Genomic DNA, 23,328 nt, shown 5'->3' on the forward strand with positions numbered 1-23,328 from the left:
CATTGTATGCCTTACTAACATTGGTTATTGTTGTTGTTGTTATGGGGTTTAACGCCATTTTTCAGCACACGATAGGCTATACATGGCGGCCAGTATTAATGGTGGAGGAAGAACCCGGGAAAACCCCAGAAAGAACCACCGACCCTCGAGAAGCTACTGGCAAGCTTTCTCACATACCCACATTGGCTGAATCTTAGACTCGAACCGCCGCAGACAGAGGTGAGATGGCAGTGATCTGTAACGAAGAGCGCTTTAGACCACTTGGCCACTCGGGGCCCCCTAACATTGGATAAGTTTTGTTTATCACTTGTGTTGCTAAGACTATCCATCACGCCTATGTTTAGCCTGCGTCATGGATAGTCCAAATATATTTCTGATAGGTCTGAAGCACAAACTTACAATCTTATCATGAATTTTAGTAATTAAAATATCTTAATAATAATATTTATTTTAAAACTTGTTTGTGTTTATGACCACATTGATTCATCCATACTAGAAATATATACATCCTAGCCTACTCAGAAAACCATTTCTGGACAGTGCATTTGGAAGTAGTAAAATGTTTCTTTCCATAATGATTGGACATTGTAAATCATGATAGGTTTCCATCAGCAGGTTAACTGTATGTTGTACATGTGAATGATTATAGAAAACAGAATAGACTGAACACTTTTCATGGAGACCTCAGCTGTAGTTGCTAATCAAGGTAATTATGGATGCAATGATATGAACTTTGTACTGCTGGATGACACCAGGGTCACTCATCTGGCATGTCAGTGTTGACCAGGATAATAGCCTGTCAAGCAGACTTTAAGAACAATGATGTTTTAACAAAAATAATTATGCAAAATACATCATTAAACTTTTATCTATTAACTCATTATATTATGCCTACTTTGATATTATAGAAAAAATATAAGGAAATGAAACCCATGTTAAAAGAAATGTCAAGAAAAGGACAATGAGGTATATTGTATTAGTCTCATTAAACACATCACAAGTTGGGCAATATGCATCAGTAAATTCTAGTTAGCACTAAGGAAGGCAGGTGAGTGATGTTGGGCATCTGTCATTATTATCAGAGACGTTTGCCTGTGCATGTCAGAACATTACATGTATCATGAGGTAGATCATCTAGGTCTTTCTAAAATGTCTTATTTAGCATGTAAATTAGACTGTGCATATTAAAACAGGGTTATGTTGGACTGTCTCATTAAAGACAGGAAAGTTTGTCACTGAAACAACTGGTCTTACTGGACATGTATTTAAAGTCAAGGTGAACAGTCACTGCATCTCAGAGCATTCTATGCAACATAAGGGAAAATATGTAGTGTAGCTGGACTATCTCAGTTAACATAAGGGGTGTCTGCAGTGCACATTAAAACACTCCATTTACCTTGAGGGAAGTAGGTTATCAAGCTGGATTATTCTCTTTTAACATGAAGAGTCTTTAAAAATATATTAAGAACATACAGTTTTGTAATGAAGACATGCAGTTAGTCGGGCTGGACTGTTAAATCTAACATCAAAGAATGTATTCAGGACAATCCATTTTGTGATGAGGGATGCAGGTAGTCTTGCTGGAATGGCCTATCTAGCATAATGGGTGTTAAACAGTATATATCAGAACATTTAATTTACCATGAGAATGGGGAGGTGGTCATGCTGGACTGTCTCATGTTAGGTAAGGAAAGTTTGGCCATGCATATCAGAAGATTGACAGTCTTTGAAAGTCATGGGTGATGATATCAAAATTACAAACAATATCATAAAACATTTTAGAAACCAGTCATCTTTCCACATAGATTGGTGGACTGGTATTAAAGTTTATATTAATCAAGTTTAGAAACAGTCAATTCTTCATCCTTATGTGTGGAAGCCAAGATTTCCAAATGTTGAGAAAAAAGAGAGGAGACTTATGTTCAAATAAACATTTTTCTTTCAGAATTTGTCAAAACCTGCCAGTCTAGTTTCAACCACCTGTTCAACATGAGGAGATAAAACAAGATTCTGAATATGAATTCATTCTCAGACCTGTCAACCCTAAGAAGACCTCAGAAGGCAGTCATTTTTTTCCACAAGTTAGACAAGTTTTCAGTAAGGTGTAATTAACTATCATTTACTGCTATTCTCCAGCTCAAGTAGGCCTAAAAATAAATTTAAGTTTACTTGAACCTTAATTACCTACAGTATAGTTTCACAAACCAGTTCCAAACTCCACTGAGCCCAATTGTTTATTGCCATCTCTCAAACATATTCCTTTAACAAAAAATTAAATTTCACATGGGCTGTGGCAAAGACATCTTTCCTACCATGTGCCATAATCAAATGCGTGATGCCCATTAAACAATTGTTGCCTTTCCCCATAGAATCTGAATATTCCATTTTATTCTTTTGTACTGCTAAAACTTTTTAAGAGGTTTAATGTCCCTTTCATCCTGAAAATATATCACTTAATGGACACCATTTTAAAAATAAGTCGGCAACAGCTTGATCATGCAGTTTTGTCTCACAAAATACATGCAGTTTAAAGTGTCTGAAGTACTACCATCACTGAATTTAATGTGAAACATGGATCTGAATCTAACATGGACAAACAAGTATCCAGATTTATATTACCATAACTTGTGCTTTTATTGCCAGTTTTTTTTTCTACAGTAAGTCTGTATTTCATGGGTCATTTCCTCAAGACTTGCAGCAAAACTGAAAGGGTTGGTAAGACTGCATTGTTACATGTCAGACTGGCACTGTTATCATTTTGGACCAACTGTACATCTTATAATCACATAGATGTGTTCAGGAGGACTTGCAACTTTTTGGAACAGCTATATTGGATGTTTGATCAGTCAAATCTTTTAGTGAAAATCCTATGCCGATATGATACATCTGTTCAGGATGAGCAGCTGTAACAAGATTTTAAAGATTACAACCATGGCTGCCAGACTGGATGTGTGATTAGGATCAACTACACTTCATTTAAAGTCTTTAAAATCATCTTTATGCAACCATTCTCATTCAGAAGTAGTGATAGCTTGATTTTCATGAACACCACTGTGGCAGTCATATTAAATTCTAAGGGGCACCATTTCCATTTAGGACCAACTCTTGCGAAAAACTGATATGACAGTCCATTCTCGAGCAGTAAAGACAATATTTTCGAAAACACTGTAATACATGTTTTCAGAGGGTGGGACAATATGTTCACTTTTTAAAATTTTCTATTATTGCTTCCGGCGGTTAAGGAGTAATGATAACAAACTTGATCTAACAGAACCTGGACAACAAGTGCAACTGGTGTACGACCATTCATAGTAAAATGATACCTTGGTCTTGCCTTTTATTTACAAGCAAAGAAATAAGCTGAATACAAAGTTATCATGATGTCATTTTATTGCATAAAAAGCTAAGTTTTCTATTGCTTGTTTATAAGTTAGACATGATAAGAAACTTTGTAAAAAGTTGACATGATGAATGGAAATTTTAAAAATATTAGTATTTCATCTTTTATTCAATTACTCGCTCATACACACCAGAAAAACGAATAAAACTCACAGTATCTTGTGCTAACAAAACTTTCTTTTATGCCGACAGTTTTTGTACTTGTGTTGTTCTAAATATAGGCTACTTACACATTACTTAATAATCAACATTATATTTGACATACCAAAGTAACAGACGTTTTACAAAGCAAATCTGAACAATCTCAGCAGCAGAACCCATTAGATTTTGATCTGAATACAGGATGTGTTTATAGTGCTTTCATAAATTGGTTCATACGTACATTCAAAGTATTTACTAAACATGAATCTTCATGATGAATCTATGTTCGAATGTTCATAGAACTTAAAACTGCAAAATATGTATTTGTGGGATTACATTTGTAAATCCAACAAGCTCCAAGGACAAGTGGTATCAAACAAAATAAAGACCAAGGTGTAAACAACATGAATGCTAAGTATATGAAGATGGGAAAATTGCAATAGCCATTCAAATTCAATTTGAAGTCCATTTCAGTAATTTGAAGAAGAAAAAAATACCAAGCTTGTTTTGAACACTGGTTTCATGAAGATTTCAAATAATCAGCATGCAATTGTTTTGTTTTGTTGTTTTATTTTTCTTATTCAGTGTTGAGACCTTTTAAACAAGCAGGTCCATAATATACATTCAATGAGCAATGGTTGTTCTGTCAGGAGTATTGGTTAAAACTCAATAAACTGACTTTTAAGTTTGCGATTTGGATTTTTAACATAACATTAACAATTGTTCAGTCATTTCGCTACAATGTCTGCAGTGTGGCAGATAATAGTGATGTCTAGCACTGGGGCATCATGCCGTAGACATGTAACATGATGTCTCACCCAGTCACATTATAATAACACCAGGCCGACCAGTCCTAACATTAACCTCTTAATGCTGAGCACCAAGTGAGGCTGTTAGTACCATTTTTGTAAGTCTTTGGTATGACTCGGCTGGGGATTGAACCCACAACTTCCCGCATCTGAGGCGGATGCCCTAACCACTACGCCACCAGCAGTTAACTTTTAAATGAAGGTCACCATACTCAACAATGAATTTATGCACGTGTAGTGTCCTCCTAATATACAGAGACTTCATATTATCTCACTATAAATATGTACGGTGACCTAATGGTGACATGAAAGATACCTGAGCAGTCCATGGGCATGGTTTAGAAGACAAATATAAACCTTGTATAAATACTTATTAGTCTGATTTCTTTTTCTTCAACATGTGGTGTCCTCATTTAAAGTTTAACCAGTGATTGGGTATTAAAAGCTGCCTTCCAATACTATCATTTCATTAACAGCCTCAAGGATAATGCTCCAGTTTTATTACACAAAAAGCATCATGCAAAAAGTCTGATGTACTAGAGAGATAATTAAATCATACACAAAAACTTTAAAACATCTTAAATGTACATGAAATGGTTCTTGAACTGGGGATGTGTTGCATATACAGAAATGAAAAAAATCCATGATGACAAAAATATTTATAGTCCAAGACTCTAAAACATGTCAATTCAAAACTCTCGCATGGCTGACAATCTTCACGAGACTTATGACAGTAATTTGGCACAAAGCAAGTCATAATATTAAAATATTTCTTTTAAAACTGTTGATTAAAAATGTCCATATATGCTTCTTTCACATTCACAATATACATAATGGATAAATCCTTTTCAAAAAGATGCATTTTTGCGTCAATTACATGAAAATGACTACAGTAAATTTTCGGCACTACTTCTTATGAGGGCTATTCCAGCCCGACATTATGTACCCAGGAAAGTCTTTTAATGTTGAGTAGTCACCCACTCTATAATTTTCATATGAACTCCCTTATTTCCCTGGTATATTTTTTTAAAAAAATGCCTTTCCAGGGTCCCATGTACGTGTAAACCTTGCCTAGCAAATTATGTGAACTGAAATTTCCCAAGAATGATAGTAAAAATAACTTTACATGCCTAAATTGTTTCACCAACATAAAGGCATCTATAAAAATGGTGAATAAGTATACAATACTTATCTTGTAAACCAATTACACAATTTTTAGCTATACCAACAGAGTGATTTCCAGTAAACCAAAAGAAATATTCAATTTTCTCAGACAAAATAAAAATTGGAAAAAAACTTTTTATAAGTTAGTTACAAGGAAATAGGAAGCATCATCAGCATACATGTATATTATTAGTACAAAAATCTTTGTTCAACTACAAGAAAATTATGAGACAGAAAATTACTTTTTGGCAGTCATTAACTTCTCATGTCCTTTTTATTCCTACAAGAAATACATCAGAAATCACCCTAACTACTATATACTGTCATGTACGTAGATTTTCTGTTCTGAATCAAGCTTACTTCAAATAATACCAGTTGGAAAGTTTTTGTCGATTTTATACCCTTAAGTACTTAATATCTTAATGAAGTGAAATAGATTTTCTAATTGTTTTTAACAAATTTCTTAAAGATGCTGTTCACACAAGTACTATTGAAAGCTGAACATTCTCTTGCTGGTTTAAACTCCTTCTCATACCATCCCCACTTTTGAATTTCCAAATAACTGATGGGCTGATGGATATACACCTCAAAATACATCTTTGTAAATTTTTTCAGCTGCTTTATTTCTATAAACGTTCTTCCATGTTCATAAATACTTCTTATGATTTTGACTTTGCTGTGTAAAGCCATAGTTTCCGAATGTCCACAGTACAAAACTTGTCACTAAGTGTCACCATGTTCGGACTGTTAGACACAAGATGCATTGTCTGCTTATTTATGGCTTAATGCCATTGTCCTGGGCAAGTAAAACCGTGTGCTGGCCTCCAGATGACACCATTACAACTTTCCTGTGAATAGGAAAAGAAATTGTCTTGTATTATGGCAGATATGCATGTGTATCTTTATTAGAACTGGTTGGATAATATCATAATAGGTACATTGATTTATTAATAAATATATGTGTATCAATAAACTAATTAAGCAGGCATCCTCGTCTGTAAAATCAATGTGTACATATTGTCATCCACTAGTTTGCAGACTTGAATGTCTCAAAATCATACAATGATCACAACAAAAGAACAAGTAAAGTTTCCACTTAAAATCACTATGATTTAAAAATTCAAGTAGATATATTTGGTAGGCAGAACATCAGTACCTCCAAATTCTGTATCAATGTATCACAAGCAAAAAAAATTTCAAAAACTAAGAGTTTTTAATTTCCAATGTATAATTTAGCTTTGATAAATAATATGTACTGTATACACTAACTTACAAGTCCAACTGCAAAATGCACAGACCCCAATCTGTCGCATAATGCACCAGCAGATCTGCATCAATGCAGTTTGTATGGTATAATCAGTAGATCACAGGCCCTGAACTGCTGATCATGGTCTATGTTGTTTGCAATTAGAATTAAAAGCAAGCATAAGGTACATATAATCCTCAAAACACTGCCTTTACAATTATATTTTTCATGCCAGTTAGAATATATCGCAACTTTTCCTCAGAAGATGTCTCATCCATGTATACATTACATGCAGACAAATGCTAATAACATCAGTTTATTTTCTTTAGAGGAAAACACTATGTATTAGATGGTTATGTATAGCAGGTTAACTTTTGTAACTTGCCTAATTTTTAAATTTTTTAGTTACTGAAGATACAGACTAGGTTGGTGCTAGAATTTTCCAACCTTGCCCAGTAAAACCATATACTTATCTGATATACCACAAAAGAACTGTGCTACGGAATTCTCCATTCTTGATCTTTCTCTTTAGATTTTAACCTTTATCCACCAGTGTAATATTGAATCATTTTGATAGGTCCATTTAGGCCACTTGTTTTTTTTCAAAAAAATGACTGTATCAATATATTTTTCCCTGCAAATTTCTACCTTAGGACTGTTCCAGTAAAACATACATGGTAAACAGGGAAGGCAGTTTTTTAAAAATATTTGTCAGGGTACTCTGATTGCAAAGTTATATTAAAATGAACAGAAAATTATAAATTGCTTCTATGCATGAGTACCCCACATTAAAAGTGCCTTCCCTGTATGTTTTACTGAAACAGCCCTTAAGAAACTGATGCCCTTTTACATGAATTCCATCGTGAAAATGTGTTAAACTAACAATGATCAGTGATATTTCACTGTAGCTAAGCAAAGTAAACCTTAAAATTATAACTTGCTTTCTTTCTTGTTCTAATTTAAATGACCTTTGATCTAAAATATTTGCATCACCTTTCCTAATCACTAGCTCCACCTGAGTAACTACAATATAAAATCCCTACATGTGAGTAGTCACTCGGTTTGAACAGCTACAACTTTCTATCATTACCATATATACTCACTTACAAGTCAGATATAACTTCAAACTACTACCCTGATCTGATCTAAATATGTGCTTTGTAGGTTATAGATGGATGAGACTTGTATGAGTACAAACGGTATCATGTTGCCCTTTGACAGGATTTCGTTATCTTGGTACCAAATTTAACACAGATTCTAATATTCTGTTAGTACAACACTTGCATATTCAGGATCAGTACTAATAGTCTTGGTTTGGTATTTCTGTCATGTAATGACCTAATGACATCAAAGTATAGTACAGTACATTACAAAGATGTTACAATGTTAAAGTAATATCCAGATTTGCAAATTAGCCGAGTCGTTAATGTGTTGGAATAAAGATTGAATAATTTCTTCAATATTCATCGAATGAAAATGGACCAAACAAACACACAAAAATATCAATGTTGGAGTTAGCGCAGACTCTGATTTGCATTATCTTCAAAATGAAAAAGTCAAAATATAATGTAAACCCACGATTAAGGTTCCTTGTTCTATGCCATATGAACTTAGATCATCTCAAAACTGCATCCTAATATACCTGTGTTCCAGTTGCTTTCCAGCCATTTTAACCGGTTCCCATGCATCTTCTTCATCTCCAGTACCAAGCTGTTTACTTGTTCCCATACCCCAGCCAAAAACGTGACCTGCAAATAATGTTATAAACTGTAATATCATAATACATACAATTTAAATTTGATCTGAAGATGCCAGATAATTCTTGATAGAGGACATTGCTGCCTATTTCTGCCGATATCAATATCACTTTTAGGAAATCAAACCACCACCCCATCTCTCCGACAGTGGCAGTAGGGTCACAATGTAAAATCATATGTGATGTGTCTTTCTACTATGATCGCATATATAATGTTTAGTTACTATGTTTTAGAAATTGCTAATGCAATTTTGTATATCAAACCCAGAGGCAGGTGCCAAGGATAAAAGCCCTATCAAAAGTGGTTAACATAAAGACAACATAACAACAAAGTTTCTTTAAAGTTAAGAGTGGTTTAGGAGATGTGGTAATGGATAGACAGGCAGACAGGCCATATTATCAGCAATGCTTTTTAAAGGTATTTTTGATACTTTATTTTAGATCAATCAAAAGGCTATGACATTTATTTTATGTTACAAATAGACATAAGAAGGAATAATTAATGTAATTAAAGGACATTTCATTTGTTGGGAGGTTATGGGTCAGGTTTTTAAAATCCAAAGGTTACTTACCATGATTAATAGAAATATCAATGAAGGTGAGAAAATGGAATCTATTTCCTAAAGTAATGCCCAGCAATAACCTTAAAAATATTTTAAATATTTTCTTAAACACAGTATGGAATTATCTGCAACTAATCTGACTCCCACTAAGTATTTGGAACAAAGCTGTGTAACTTTCAAGTTTTCATCTTGTTCAATAATTATATATATATATATATATATATATATATATATATATATATATATATATATATATATATATATTAAAACAAACTATACTTTCATGGTTAGAGAATATACAAGTTTTATGTTTTGTATCATTTTTGTTTGGTTGTTTTGTAAAAAAGGTGGAAACAGTTTGCAGCTTTCTGTTTGTAATGCAAATGTTTTCTCAAATTCAACATGTCAACTAAGGGACTGATAAAAAGGGAGATAACTGAACAAAGTCTGGGTCTATCTTCTTTTCTGTAATATTATTTACACTGTACATGAAAGGTTATTACATTTCAAATTTTACAACAGAAACTGTATCAGTTTATTTATCTGTTACCAAAATAATTAGAGAGCTCCTTACCATTGCTAGTCAGAGCAAATGACACAGACTGACCAGCAGCAATGTCAACACATAAGCCATTCTCTATTGGCACTTTAGTTGGCTCCATTTTTTCACCACATTTCTCACCCAAGCCAAGACGTCCATATTCAGCCCGTCCCAGACAATATACCTGACCTGCAACAAGAGTATTTTTGGGTATTGTTACACCTGAAAGTGTTACATTTTCATCATTGTAATTTAATAAAGTTAAGTGTCATTCATTTAAATTAGAACTATTTATAACTTTCCCAAAATTGTGTAATATCTTGCATTAAAGAGATTCAAATTTGTAAAAAAATTATTTAAAAAAAATTAAAATAATAAATTTTAAAAAATTGGTAAATGTTATGTTAAGGTATAAAAGAATCATATAGCAATATAGGTTTTAAACATTTTAATATAATCATTTCCCTTCCACGCGCCTTTAAAAGCTGGAATGCTAATTTCATTATATGCTAATATTCTTATCATACAGATTTGTATTCATGTAGAAAAAGAGCCGAAATGTAAAATATTTGAATCTCTTTTTAAACTATCAGCAGACACATTACAGAACCGCATACTTGTAGCCAAATGCTATGCCGACTTTTTGGAGGAATTAAAAGAAAATATTAAAATACAAAATAATGATCAGTGCAAGTTTGAGCTTTATGCTGTAAAGGTAGCTGGGGCAACTCTGTTAAAACTCATATAATGACCAGCAAAGTAAAAAAAATTAAAACTTTAAAATAATGAAATTTATTCCATTCTGTCTTGTCTTCCTCAAGTCATAAAGAAGTTTGCTTTTATGTAAAAAATGTAGTGATTGAAAGGTCTTTTCAGATGGTACACTTTATTTATATCTGCACAACTAAGATTATACTTGCATTTTTTATACCAATAGTGTGAACAACTTCTATAAAGAAATTTTCAAGAACTCAGACTTGGTGATCAAAGAGGGGGAAGAAACTAGAAAATTCAAAGACCACCTACATTATCCTTGCACAACTCAAACCCTCTAACCAGTTTCATTTAAAGGATGTTCCATTATCTGAAGCTAAAATAACGTCTATGGATTATTGTTCTTATGCTGAAAGTTCTCATGTAAGTGACAATTTTCAAATTAAAATCATGTCTATAATAGCGGCTCTAAATAAATCTTGCACTCAGAATTTGGTATAACTGATTTTAAATGGAATAGCCATTAAAAGAACGTGCAAGCATATTTCCACTCAACAAGGTCAATTATAACTTACCATCAGTATCTAATGCAATTGTGTGATGCTGACCACTCAATATTTTCTGCCATTTTTTTAAATTGAAGCTTTTGACTTGGTCTGGGACAAATCTATTCTTCATGTCATCAAAACCTGCAATCAGTAAATCAATTAATTGTCAAGTGATCATTTATATTCAATATATAACTACATGTGCTTTGACCATTTAGCATTCAATATGTAGCTACCTGTGCCAGAAAACTGTTGTGAAAACAGAAGAAAGCATAGAAAAATCAGACTTACTACCGATATATCTAAGTACATCACAGAACAGGGAATTTGTAGCCACTCTTTTGCATTTTTTTACAGTTTATTCATCAATTTCATTATTCCATAACCTTACTTTGCACTAGTTCAACCTCTCTGATAAAAGCATTCCAAGATTTGTAGGCCACAGAACAAAACAGCCACTAATGGTTATGTACAGCATGCCGTACATATATGTGGTAAGTTATTGGTTAGTAATTAATGGTCATGGATCAATAACTGGCAATGCAGGATAAATCTAATAACAGGCCCTGTAATTTTATGGAAGCAATGACCGTTTGCTATGCTTGCTGAGCCATGCGGTTTAAAACATGCAATGTCAAAATCCAATACTGACTGTTAAAATTAAACACTATTACTTACACAAAATGGAAGCAAACTTAACAACAATTACGACCAAAATCTTCAAAAGTGAAACATGGAGAAAAGTGCACATTGTGATATGCAAGAATGATACTAATACAAAACACTAATAGCCACCACCATAAATTATTCTCATAATTGAAAGAGAACAAATTTTTTTAAAACAACTTACCAAGTTGATAATAATTATTCAGACCCCAAGCATAGATCTGCTGGGTCTTCTGCTCCTGAGCAAATGTGACATATTGGCCTGCCCACACATCTGAAAACTTCAATTTCCTCTTGAATTTTACAACAGATGGAGTTAGAAGGACAACTGCAAAAGAACATTGATAAATTAAGTGCTGCTTGTATTCAACAGAGGCAAGATGCATACAATTTCACATGCCCAACAATGATTTTCAAATGAATGGGTTAGCTGGATATACTCATAGTTTTAATAAATGTTAATGCAATTGTAGAACTTTATTCTTGGATGAATATATGACAATTTAACCCCTTTTATACTTGATACCCATTAATGCATACAGGACAATTCAAAATACCCCTTTTTGTTGAGCCCACCTTTTATATAGGAAATTAACAACATTTATCACTAACAATCAATGCTGTGGACTAGTGTAAAGTCATTCACACAGATGCCAAAGTGATCAATATAATTACCATCTGCCAAGGTGTGCTAAAAAAAAAAAGTGTCATTTAACTGGCTCCAAGACAAAGTCATGGTTCATTTAATTGGTTCTAAGACAAAATCAAGGTTCATTTAACTGATTGCAAGGCAAAAATAAAGGTTCATTTAACTGTTTCCAAGACAAAGGTGCACAAATAGAATGAAATTTTCAGCAGTCTAGTATCAAATGTAATTCTGAAACTCAACTTGATCTGATATCCTACCTAAGCCCTTCCTTCCACCACGTACTGAAAAACATTCTGCTACTCTTCCAAGCTGTCCCTGATCAGCACACCCTGAAAAATCAAAAACAATTTGTTGGAAAATTTAGACTTGTTTATAAATGGCGACATAAAAAAACTGAGCAACTTCATAGTTTTTACTGCTAAATCTCACAGCAAAAGTAATGCTGGGCCATCTTTGTACACATTTCAAACAGTTAACATTGTTAATAATATTTTTTAACAATTACTTTATAAATTATTTCAATATGGCTTTTGGCATAAATACATTTTCATTACAGCAACTATGAACTTGGTTGGATCATTCATGTCCCCATTCATGAATTCAAATGAACATCTAAAAGAATAAATGTTTTGATTCTGCCCTCAAACTGCGCTGAATACTTGTGCAATGTATCTTTTGTTCAGACTATCATACTAAGTATTATCACTGAGACTGATTTTCTTATTCTTAAAATCAAATAAGAATTTGAAAATCAACAATGTTTCACCTTCAGTGTCACAAAACATTCTTCATGTCTACTATTTTATATTTCTTTGCCACTAGAGAAGGCAATCTTGTATATAATATAAAGGAAAGCAAAAATATTGTATGTTGTTGTAATTTATTTGTGAAATAATTTGTTATTTCAATCCTGGTACTGCTTTAATTTGCAATCATACCATAAAGCAAAAGTGTTATTGCAGATTGCCAGATAAAGCTGGAAACATAAAAATCAGTACAAGTTCATGGTCTGGTTTAGTTTCATTGGTGTTTTACAACACAGCAACACTAGTAGGTCATTTAGTTCCAGTGCAATTAGAGTGAAGTGTCTTCTACCCCACAAAAAAACAATTTAGGATATCTGACCTGGGCTGATCTGACAAAATTTCACCTGCAAGTCTGGCATGATAACTAATGTAACAGTTTAAGTTCATATAACCAACCATAAATTGACAAGTTTCAAGTCTGTGTCTAATAATATACTAATGGCAAAGTGAACTAATATTTATCTTTTACCTTATAGAGTCCTAGCTCTCAAAACCATGTGAAAACCTTGGGAGACCCCAATCATCGAAAACTCCTATATAAATATCAGTACACTTGAGACGACTATTTGTGTAAAATTCCAAGGAAAATGACAGACCCTCAAAGGGACTGATACTCTACTTGCTAAATATAATTTCCTGCTTTATTAACTCCTAAGTACTGAATCTGTCTTTGATATTCTCATGCAATAAAATTATTTTCAAGATGATCACCATAGAGATCAGATTGGTACCATTTGCATTTAAAACCAACTAGACTTTGTAAGAACTGTGCTGGTAATAACCCATGTCAATATGCCTTTCCATTTAGGAGGAATAGCAATAACAAGATTTTCAAGATGGCATCAGGTCTCGCATTGGCATTTCATTGAGAACAAGACATCATACGAAGTCTTTTGGTGAAAAACACCATGATGATTTGACCATCACTCAAAAGAATAGTGATAACAAGATTTTTAGATGGCCATAGGGCAGCAGACCATTTTCATTCAGGACCAAACAGATATCATAAGTGTTTCAGTGAAAACCCCACGTCTATATGACATTTCATTCTGGATGAGTAGCACTAACAAGATTTTTAAAATAAATGCCAATTAAGACCAATTAGACTTCAATAAAAATATTTTGAAGATGACATGTGGCCCTATTTGATGTCTATGCAACACCATTTTGGCTTAGGACCAACTAGATCCTGAAATGAATGAGTGTAAGGCTTAAAGACAATCATATGAGTTTGTTAGGAGGATTAAAAATAACAAACTTGTACTAATGGATAGATTGGTCTTAGGCTCTTCTGATCTATGGCCAGTAAAGCTAAACACCAGTGACTATCCAGTTGTGTTGATGTTGCTTGTTCTTGCCATTTTATATCTGATGTTGTTGTTATTGTTATAGGGTTTAACGCCATTTTCACCACAAGACAGGCTATACATGGCAGTCAGTATAAATGGTGGAGGAAGAACCCGGGAAAACCTCAGAAAGAACCATTAACCCATGAGAAATTACTGGCAAGGTTTCTCAATGTAACATTGGCAGAGCCCGAGACTTGAATCCACATAGACAGAGATGAGAAGGCGGCAATCCATAATGTTGAGCAATTTAGACCACTCTGTGCCCCTTTTATAACTTTGTGCGAAAAATATATTGCACCAAATAAAAGTGTTGACTAATCAAACCCATATTAGGTCTGAAATTCCCAACAAATATCAGCTATTGTCATGAAAATGTGAACAGCAATTAAAAAAAATGTCAATTATATACCTAAAGTGTAAATATCTCCTTTGTCTGTAAGACAAGCTAGATGATCTCCCCCTGAGGATACCTTCACTACAACTTCATCAGGAAGAAGCTCAACCGGCTTGTGCTGAGGTCCTTTCATCGTCAAGCCAATTGACCCATTTGCATCCTGCAAGAAAATTCAAAGATGAATGAAAATAAATCAGTATACTAATTTTGTTTATACAATGTATCGCAATGACCTCTGACCCTCATTATCCATCCTCATCTCTTTATAAATTAAATTATCTCACACAGCACATTGAAAATTAGCTAAGAAAAATATTCAGAAGACCATAAAATATACATGTTTTTGCAATATTTTAAAGTATTTTTAATTGAGACTTCAGACATATGTACTATTCACCAATCAGACATGGCTAGGTGGTATTATGCAACTTGTTATCAAGTTGAAGATTATGTTCAACAGCGCATGTGTTTTTCCAAAGTTTTGAATGAGAAAAAGCATCATACACTGTTGAACATAAAGTAGGTGAATTTAATTTTCAATTTACATTTTTCTGACAAACTAAAGATAGTGTTAAATATGTCATATTGTCCCAAGAATGAAATCCTGTTCAAAAATTGAAAAGGAATTTATATTGATCCAGATGAAGACTATCAGGCAGCATTGTATTCTGAAGACTGGATAAACACATTTATGCATCTATGCATGCACATGTGCTCATATGCGAAAAGTTCATAAAAGGCAATAAATGATTATGTAATTCATAAAGTTAGACTTTATGTTCACCAGCACAGTTGTTGCTGTTGTGGGTTTATTGCCATTTTTCAGTACATGACAGACTTTACAGTCAGAAAGGAACCATGGAGTACCCCTAGACCACCAACCTACTGGAATCTAGTGGCAAGCTTTCTCACATACCCATTTTGGCTGACACAGAAATTCAAACCCAAACTGAGATGAAATTTGCAACTGATCTGTAAAGGTGACTGCCTTAGATGACTTCACCACCCAGGGTCCCTCAGCATTGCTGATAAATGGGACCAGCATCAAGTGGCTAAGAGAATGTCTGTGTGCCGCGTGTTCCAAAACTTCATACTAAGACCATAGTCAAACCTATTTATCCTCCCATATGTATAAAGGTAGAATAACAAAGTACCATCCATATTATATCTTGCCAAAATTGACACTAACATCTCACAGAAACCTCAAAGCATATATACATGAGGCTGTATTAATCCTCTAAACACTGCTTTAGTTTGTCAATTTTATAGTTTGACAATATCAAACTTGCAGGCTTTCATAATCCTATAGATGTCTGAATGTAGTAAACTAAAGTATACACTTCAGTAACTGAGTCAGAGCCGAATAAATACATGGAGCTTGGGTACACTGCCTCTTTGCAGAAAAAACAAAAACCACTGCCACATTTTTATAACATGTCCATAAACACTACAGTGAAGAAAAGAGCAGTAAAAAGGGGTCTGCCTATTAATTTGCCATAATGCTAGAACCTTGACAAGATGTTACAGTAATCTTAGACATCAACAACAACAAAAAACTAGACAAGACTGTATGACATAATGGGGCAAAACTGAAAGTTCTTAACTGCATTAAAAAGACAACTTTAAGGCAAATAAAAGTCTTGCTTTTTCATGCACAAGTTTGTGCCCTTATAAAAAGGTTTACAATAATGACTATTCTAATGACTGTAGTTTATGTACAAAGTGAAAACACAAACTTACTCTGAAGTTTCCCCAAATAAAGACTCTGCCATCATCTGATAATGCTGCAGTGTGACTGTCACCAGCACTAACCTGGACAATTTTTGGCAGATTGCCCACTTTCCCTGGACGCGTCTCTGAGCCCTCCTCAGATGTATCACGTCCAAGTGCTCCCTCGTCATTGCACCCAAATGTATACACCTGAAAAGGTAACATTAATGTATGTCATGGGCTGAGTCTCTACAAAATTTTGGGCCACCCAAACTAAATAATTTTGGCTTCTTCATTGACATGCAAATTTTCCAGTAGTAGTAACATACTGACTAATTACCTAACGACTAATTAATTCCCCAAAGTACAAACTACAATTAAAGTTCAAATGATGAAAAGCAATAACTCTGTTAAATTTAATATGGTCTACAGGTAAAGTCAAACTTTATGCTGAACAGAATCATACAGCAGAATCGTACAGTCATTCTGTACCCATTGAGCAGCAACTGAAATCAAGTCTCCCTGTATAAATGTCAAAACTAAACCAAAACAATAATCATGTCAAAATTTGGAAATCCAGAAATGCTAAGTTGAAAAATAAGAAACTGTTGATTCTATCCTGCTCCTTTCCTAAACCATCAGTGTCTCTTTTTTTTAGTTTTACCAAAGCGGCATGGCTGAATGTCCCTAAATGATACGAGTCTATAAAATGTTATTTAAGCAGCACAGGAAATGGCAATCATCTTTAATTTCCTAATAAAACATGAGGTTAATTGAGCCTACAACAGTACTAAATTCATGGGTAACACTTAATGGCCCGTCTAGAATTTCTCAAGAGCACAAGTAAACAACACATAAAATTTGTATGACTGCCTTTTTGAGCAAAATGTGCCAGATCAAGGTCTATGCTTCTGTCTAAAGTTTTCCAGCAGCATAAACAGTCTGGACTTCATTCAACTGGCACATCATGCAAGAGCATATCAACGTCCTAGTCTGATCTGTTATACACAGATCCTGAAACTCTAATGACTCTTGTCCAAAATAAACATTCTGGTGATTTCCAAACTTTAATATAAAAGCTTTCAAAGTTGTAACAAGATGTGACAAAAAAGAAACCAATAAACCTAATTTTTATGAACAGTAAAATGTGGCATTTGCAGTTCAAGATTCCAAAAAGCCACTATGGTGCTGAGAAAGAGAATGAAAGTGTATAGAGATTGAGAATTAGTATATCGATTGTGAATGTGAATTTGTATACAGAATGAGAACTTTATTTTTACACATATTTACCTCTCCTTTAACTGTGACACAGACAGTGTGCATTCCTCCACCACACACCTGAATGATTTTTTCAGGGATTTCGACCAAGGTTGGTCTGGACTTCTCCATCACATCCACTCCCAATCCCAACTGACCCACATCACCTTCTCCACAAGTCAGAACCAAACCTGGTCTAGTGGCATGAGATGAGTGGCTGACTGGAAATGAAAAGAACATGGACAGTACATTAAACACATGTAACATTATGCACTATTCGGTTCTATGCTTTTTCCTTCTTCCACTACAAATGTGGTGAATTATTTCAGTTCTACATTTTTTAATTTACAAGAATTTTTTTCTCAAAATCAATAAAATTATTTTCGCTTTAAATCCTCATCCATGTACAAATTAGAAAACTTTAGCAGTAAACCCCAAAATCAAAAGGTTTCTGTTTTACCTTAAGTGCAAGCTATCCACAAAATTTGGGTCATGAAAAAATCCAGTTTTTACAATGACTCTGACCTTTTACCTTTTGAACGAAAGAGGCCATTCCCACCTAAATTTAGTCATGATACATGGTTTAGAAATGAATTATCCTGCAACACATTTTCTTCCCTCAGTCAGTGATTTTCCCCTTAGATTCTTTAAGTAAAAAATTGATAGGCTTCTTTCTTACTCAATGAATGCCTAGTGGTTAGAGTGTCTGCCTCGGATGCGGTAGGTTGCAGGTTCAAACCCTGGTCGCTTGGTACTCAGAATTAAGTGGTTAGTACCAGGACTGGTTGGCCTGGTGTCAGGATAATGTGACTGAGTGGGACCTCATGCTACATGTCTGTGGCATGATGCCACCTTCCCCCAGTGCTAGACATCACAATAAACTGCCACTGCCAACATCATAGTGATATCACTGACATTTTTTTTACAGCTATGTTAAAAATAAAAATCACACACACACACTCACACTCAAAGCATATCTACAAACTGTCAAGGTATATTGTCCTGAACATAAATTTGTAGAGCCCCTTTCAAGCGAAATTTATCAAAAAAATCAATCACTGCTTGAAGTACAAGCCATCCACAAAATTTAGTTAAGTACATGATGTAGAACTAACGTTGTGTCAAAACTCAATGACCGTGATCTTATAACTTGTGACCAAATTCAACATGTTGTTAAGCTCAAACTATTTACAAAGTTTTTTAATTGCAGATGGCGAAGTTAAGTTATTGCAAGGAAACATAAAAGGGAATAGATAGTAATCCATTGCAACACAAGTGCCACCCAGTGACAGGCACACAAAACAGGAAGATGTAAATAATGATGGATGCTGTAGGTTGGGAATAATAAACACAAGTGATGCCAAATAGATAAATACAGGTAAAACCCGTTATAACGTGATTCGTTACAATGTGATTCTGCTTATAATGAGATGGCAGCATGGCTCCCATTTTCTAATTTAAGGTGACCTCTCTTTTTAACATCCTAAAAACATGCTCTTGGAAAAGCCAATAATTCGTATCCCTAGCAGATTATATGAACAAAGGTTAGTTAAAAGTGATGACACTGAAATTTCAACGCAAATTTTCTATAGGGAAGTTTTTGGAAAATTTTTTTAAGCGATCCTGCTTATATCGCGATGTTATTATTTGCACCCTGAGTATCACATTATAACAGGTTTACCTGTACAGAGCTCTAAATTTATAATTTCTTACTTTTGTGCCTTTTGTTAACATTTTCATCAACACTAGCTTCTCTGACCCTCTTTCTGCCTCTCCCAGGCATCTGAAAATGAAGCATAAATTCAAATACATCTATGATGCTATTAGAATGTTCATGGTTGGAACGGATGATATCATAATCCTGACTGGAAGAATAAAACTGTCAAAAGACTTGAAGATGTCAGCAGAGAATAAAACTGAAACAATTTAACGGCACTTAAATGATATTTCTTTGCATTTTATAGCCAATAATATAAGTGCCATTAAAGCCAGCGTGTCTATATATATATATATATTGTGTTGATTCTAAGCATACTGACATCATTGGAAAGTTTAAAGAATGAATTAGTTTCAGAAAATTTAAATTAACATTTTCCCAACTATATTAAGACTACGATATTTTGCAATCCAGGTAGTGTTTACAACACCCTGTCAATTCACTGTATTTACACACAGCATTGAAGAGCAAATTTATCTCATAATTTTGAATGCAGTATAAGCAAGTTGGCATACAGATCTCAGAATAAGGAAGTTGCCAAGTTTGAGTCCTGGCACTGCATGAATTTTTCTGGGGTGAATGAGTATTGAATATGGACCCTGTAGTGTAGAAATTGCAAAACTCGAAATACAAAAACTTTAAAAAATATTTTTACAGTTTTTAAAAAGATTACTAGGATTTATTTCAAAGTAGTAATGAATCCAATTTTGTTTTTTTTTATTACATGGATATTGCCCTATAAAAATTCCTCAATGGTCAAACTTACATTTAAATGCCAGGACTGAAGGTACGAGGTAAACCTGTGAAGAACTTTATTCTCAACCAAGAAACATCTTTTAAAACCATTTTAAGCCCTTATTAAAAATGAGACAGAGTATAAGAGAGTTTCAAACACCAATGTACAGACTATTAAATGTAATAAAAATTCTGTATTTTTATCAATGTGCATAACAAATTCAGTACCTTCAATGATAATTTTTTTATGCTTTCTATTGTATATTGCAGCCTGAAATATCACCAAGAGTCCTAGTCATTTCCCTATCAAGCAGCATACACCACAGGGGTTCGTTACAAAGAAAACTTGGAATCTAATCTGTAACAATATTGTTACAGGTTAAACTCCTAATTTTCTTTGTACGGAACCCCTGTGTCATACACTTGCCTAAATAACAGTTTGTGTCCAAGACATTTATATAATTCAGAGCATACCTTTTTTCAAAGTAATCAATTAATCATACAATGTTTTACTTACATATCCTTTACTATCACCTGCATCAACTTTTAAATACATATTGACTATAACTGGCAAAATTTCCAACAATTTTCCTTCCTGATTCAGCTAGTGATCTTTCTCAAAGCTAAGAATATATTCCAGTAGTTTGATGCATAACTTATACTAGTTGTATACAAAGCATCTGTGATTATAAAAGTGACCAATCATATACTAATTAGTTGTATTACAGACCCTGGCATGGGTGACAGCTTGGGCCTGAATTTATTCACTCAAGCTGAACTTTCTCTCCACTCCTCAAAAACTCAACAATCACTGACAGAAGATGCCAATTATCCCCCTGATCATATATCAAAATGTTACCAGTCTTTGTCATGCCATCCTGTCCTAATTACCTACTCTTCCTGACTTGAGATTACCAGAACAATAGCAATACTACTTAGTAAGCAAATCTGCCTACAATCCTTACAATTCTAGATCAGTATCATAAACAAGAAAATAACAATTACACATTGTTGCAGTTCAAATAATTGATTTCAGATGTAAGCTTTCTTTGTTACAATTGATACTGGCTAAAATTACTAATTGTTAACAAGAGATTCCTCAAACATTATCACCTAGTAAAATGAGACCAACAACACAAAACTTAAGTAAAGAAACTATAGCACTGAGGAAAATTTCTCACAAATCATTGAAGCAAATAAGAGATTATTATACAAACAGAAATCAAATGTGCACCACGTTGTTATCATCCAACTTTTTCAACAAAATTTAAAAGTTTAAAAAGAAACTTTCTCAATACCTGAAATGGCGTATACCAACATTTATCTAAATAAATACAAATAATTATATGAGAGAAGAGATTATGACAGCTACATATAAAGGGGGAAAAAAAAGAGTGAACAACTTATCTTTACAAATATAGATTAAAATTACTAAACAAATATTAACCAACAAAATAAAAAAAAATTTCCTGGATAAATTATAAAAGAAAACCAAGTGGAGAAAAGAAAGAAGTAAATATCAAAGATGAATGAATACAATGTATTTCAAAAGTAACAGTAAAATATCAGGTGATGTGTCTTACGTAGTCCTACATGTAAGACCTTTACGCTGATATTTATGTTGTGGGCATCAAGGTCTTACAGCCTAACTAAGGGTGCTGTGTAGAGTGTTTTTATGTCGACTAACATTGTTACGAAAGTCAAATGTTCAGGAATATTTCACACAACTGGCAACTAAAATAATGACATTTTCTACAAAGTCATAATGTTTTAGTCAAGACTTTACTTACTTTGATGTCTTTTCTCTAATAAATTAAAATTCTCACAAAAGAAATGGACCCGTTTTCAAGTTTCAGTGGCCTACATTTCAGCTGGCTGGAAAGCGATGAAAGACGAGAATGCCGAAATCGGGTCGAGTTGAAATATTCTTTAACGAAATAAATAAAAAATATATTAAGCCTATTGGAACTGTAAGCAACCTTTCTTTTCGTTCAAGGAACATATTCTCAACATGTATCTACTTGAACTTACTTCGGCATACCGCGACTACCGTCGCATTGCAACAAATTCAAATGTATGTCAATGGAACATGAAATTGAGTCCATTTGCTAGTATATTATCATTCTACCAGGATAAAGACAACACAGTAAGTATATTAATTACACATAAATAAGTGGAAGAGTGTCAATACTGGCCGCCAAGTGTGTGAGATGTTCATGAAACTTTGATTACTCATTACGATGTCAACGACAGCGGAACACGCCGTTATTTGGATAGTAAGACATAGCACTAAAACAAAAACAAGTGCTACGTCTTACATTGTAAGACTAGGTCCTAGGTCAGAACGGGTCATGGGGGTAATCTGATGTAATTTTATCACTCGGTATGATTTTATTTTTCTTCAGAATATTGCTTTGTTTGTTTTTTCAAGATCAAGCTAGCGTCGAGCACCTTAAGACCACCCTAAAACAAAAATGTTGACGAGGTTTTACATTGTAGGACTACCCCACTGTTACTAAAAGAAACTGCAACTTCCTACTCCTGATGTTGATTGATATACAAAGCTCAATCACTTTCTTAATTTATTTAGTTATTGTTATAGTGAGATTGTGAGGTACTGCAATTTTCAAATTTTAACCCTTGCTAAGCGATCACGCTCAAACGCATTGCCTTACTTTGTAAATTCAATCTCGTTTTAGACTGATTGATTCCGTCTCCGAATATATCTTTTATATATCATGAAATCAGCAGTCTTCCGCCCTTAAGCGTCGGTTTGAGACACGATGTGACCGTAAACGACGATTTTTGTTATCAAACCAAGAACACATTGCCCGACAATTCAAGTGATGGCGCCAGGCATGCGCATTGTCATTTCCTGTTCCTTTCTTTATATATCTATATAGAGTATGCCGTTCATGTTACCGTGCCAAGATTCTTCCACATAACAGATGGGAATATGGATACATAGTCAGGACGAAAATCAAAGTCACTAGCGCAAAGAAATGAGATGTCATTGGTCTCAGACACGAGTAAATTATGAAATATGATTGCTATGCAAGACTCCATAATTTAATTCTCTCTCTCTCTCTCTCTCTCTCTCTCTCTCGTAAAATACAAATAATGAGTCGAAATTGTAAAAAGTAGATTAAAATATGTGCATGAAT

The 23,328-nt window shown here is 33.9% G+C and overlaps 1 protein-coding gene across 1 annotated transcript; it reads right to left on the bottom strand.

The window, feature by feature from the left end:
* Positions 1 to 3,372: 3,372 nt before the first annotated feature.
* On the bottom strand, positions 3,373 to 23,022 carry LOC149806816 (regulator of chromosome condensation-like). Its single transcript, XM_089958103.1, has 11 exons — positions 22,840 to 23,022; positions 19,426 to 19,495; positions 17,746 to 17,933; positions 16,486 to 16,665; positions 14,761 to 14,905; positions 12,454 to 12,525; positions 11,732 to 11,875; positions 10,909 to 11,022; positions 9,653 to 9,808; positions 8,402 to 8,507; positions 3,373 to 6,361 (listed from the first exon to the last, which is right to left on the bottom strand). Exons 2-11 carry the CDS (start codon positions 19,493 to 19,495, stop codon positions 6,289 to 6,291), a joined length of 1,248 nt encoding a protein of 415 aa, XP_089814229.1. The 5' UTR covers positions 22,840 to 23,022; the 3' UTR covers positions 3,373 to 6,288.
* Positions 23,023 to 23,328: the final 306 nt, after the last annotated feature.

The sequence above is a fragment of the Sinohyriopsis cumingii genome, chromosome 1, assembly GCF_028554795.1.
Source record: "Sinohyriopsis cumingii isolate HCF-2022 chromosome 1, ASM2855479v2, whole genome shotgun sequence".
NCBI lineage: Eukaryota > Metazoa > Mollusca > Bivalvia > Unionida > Unionidae > Sinohyriopsis > Sinohyriopsis cumingii.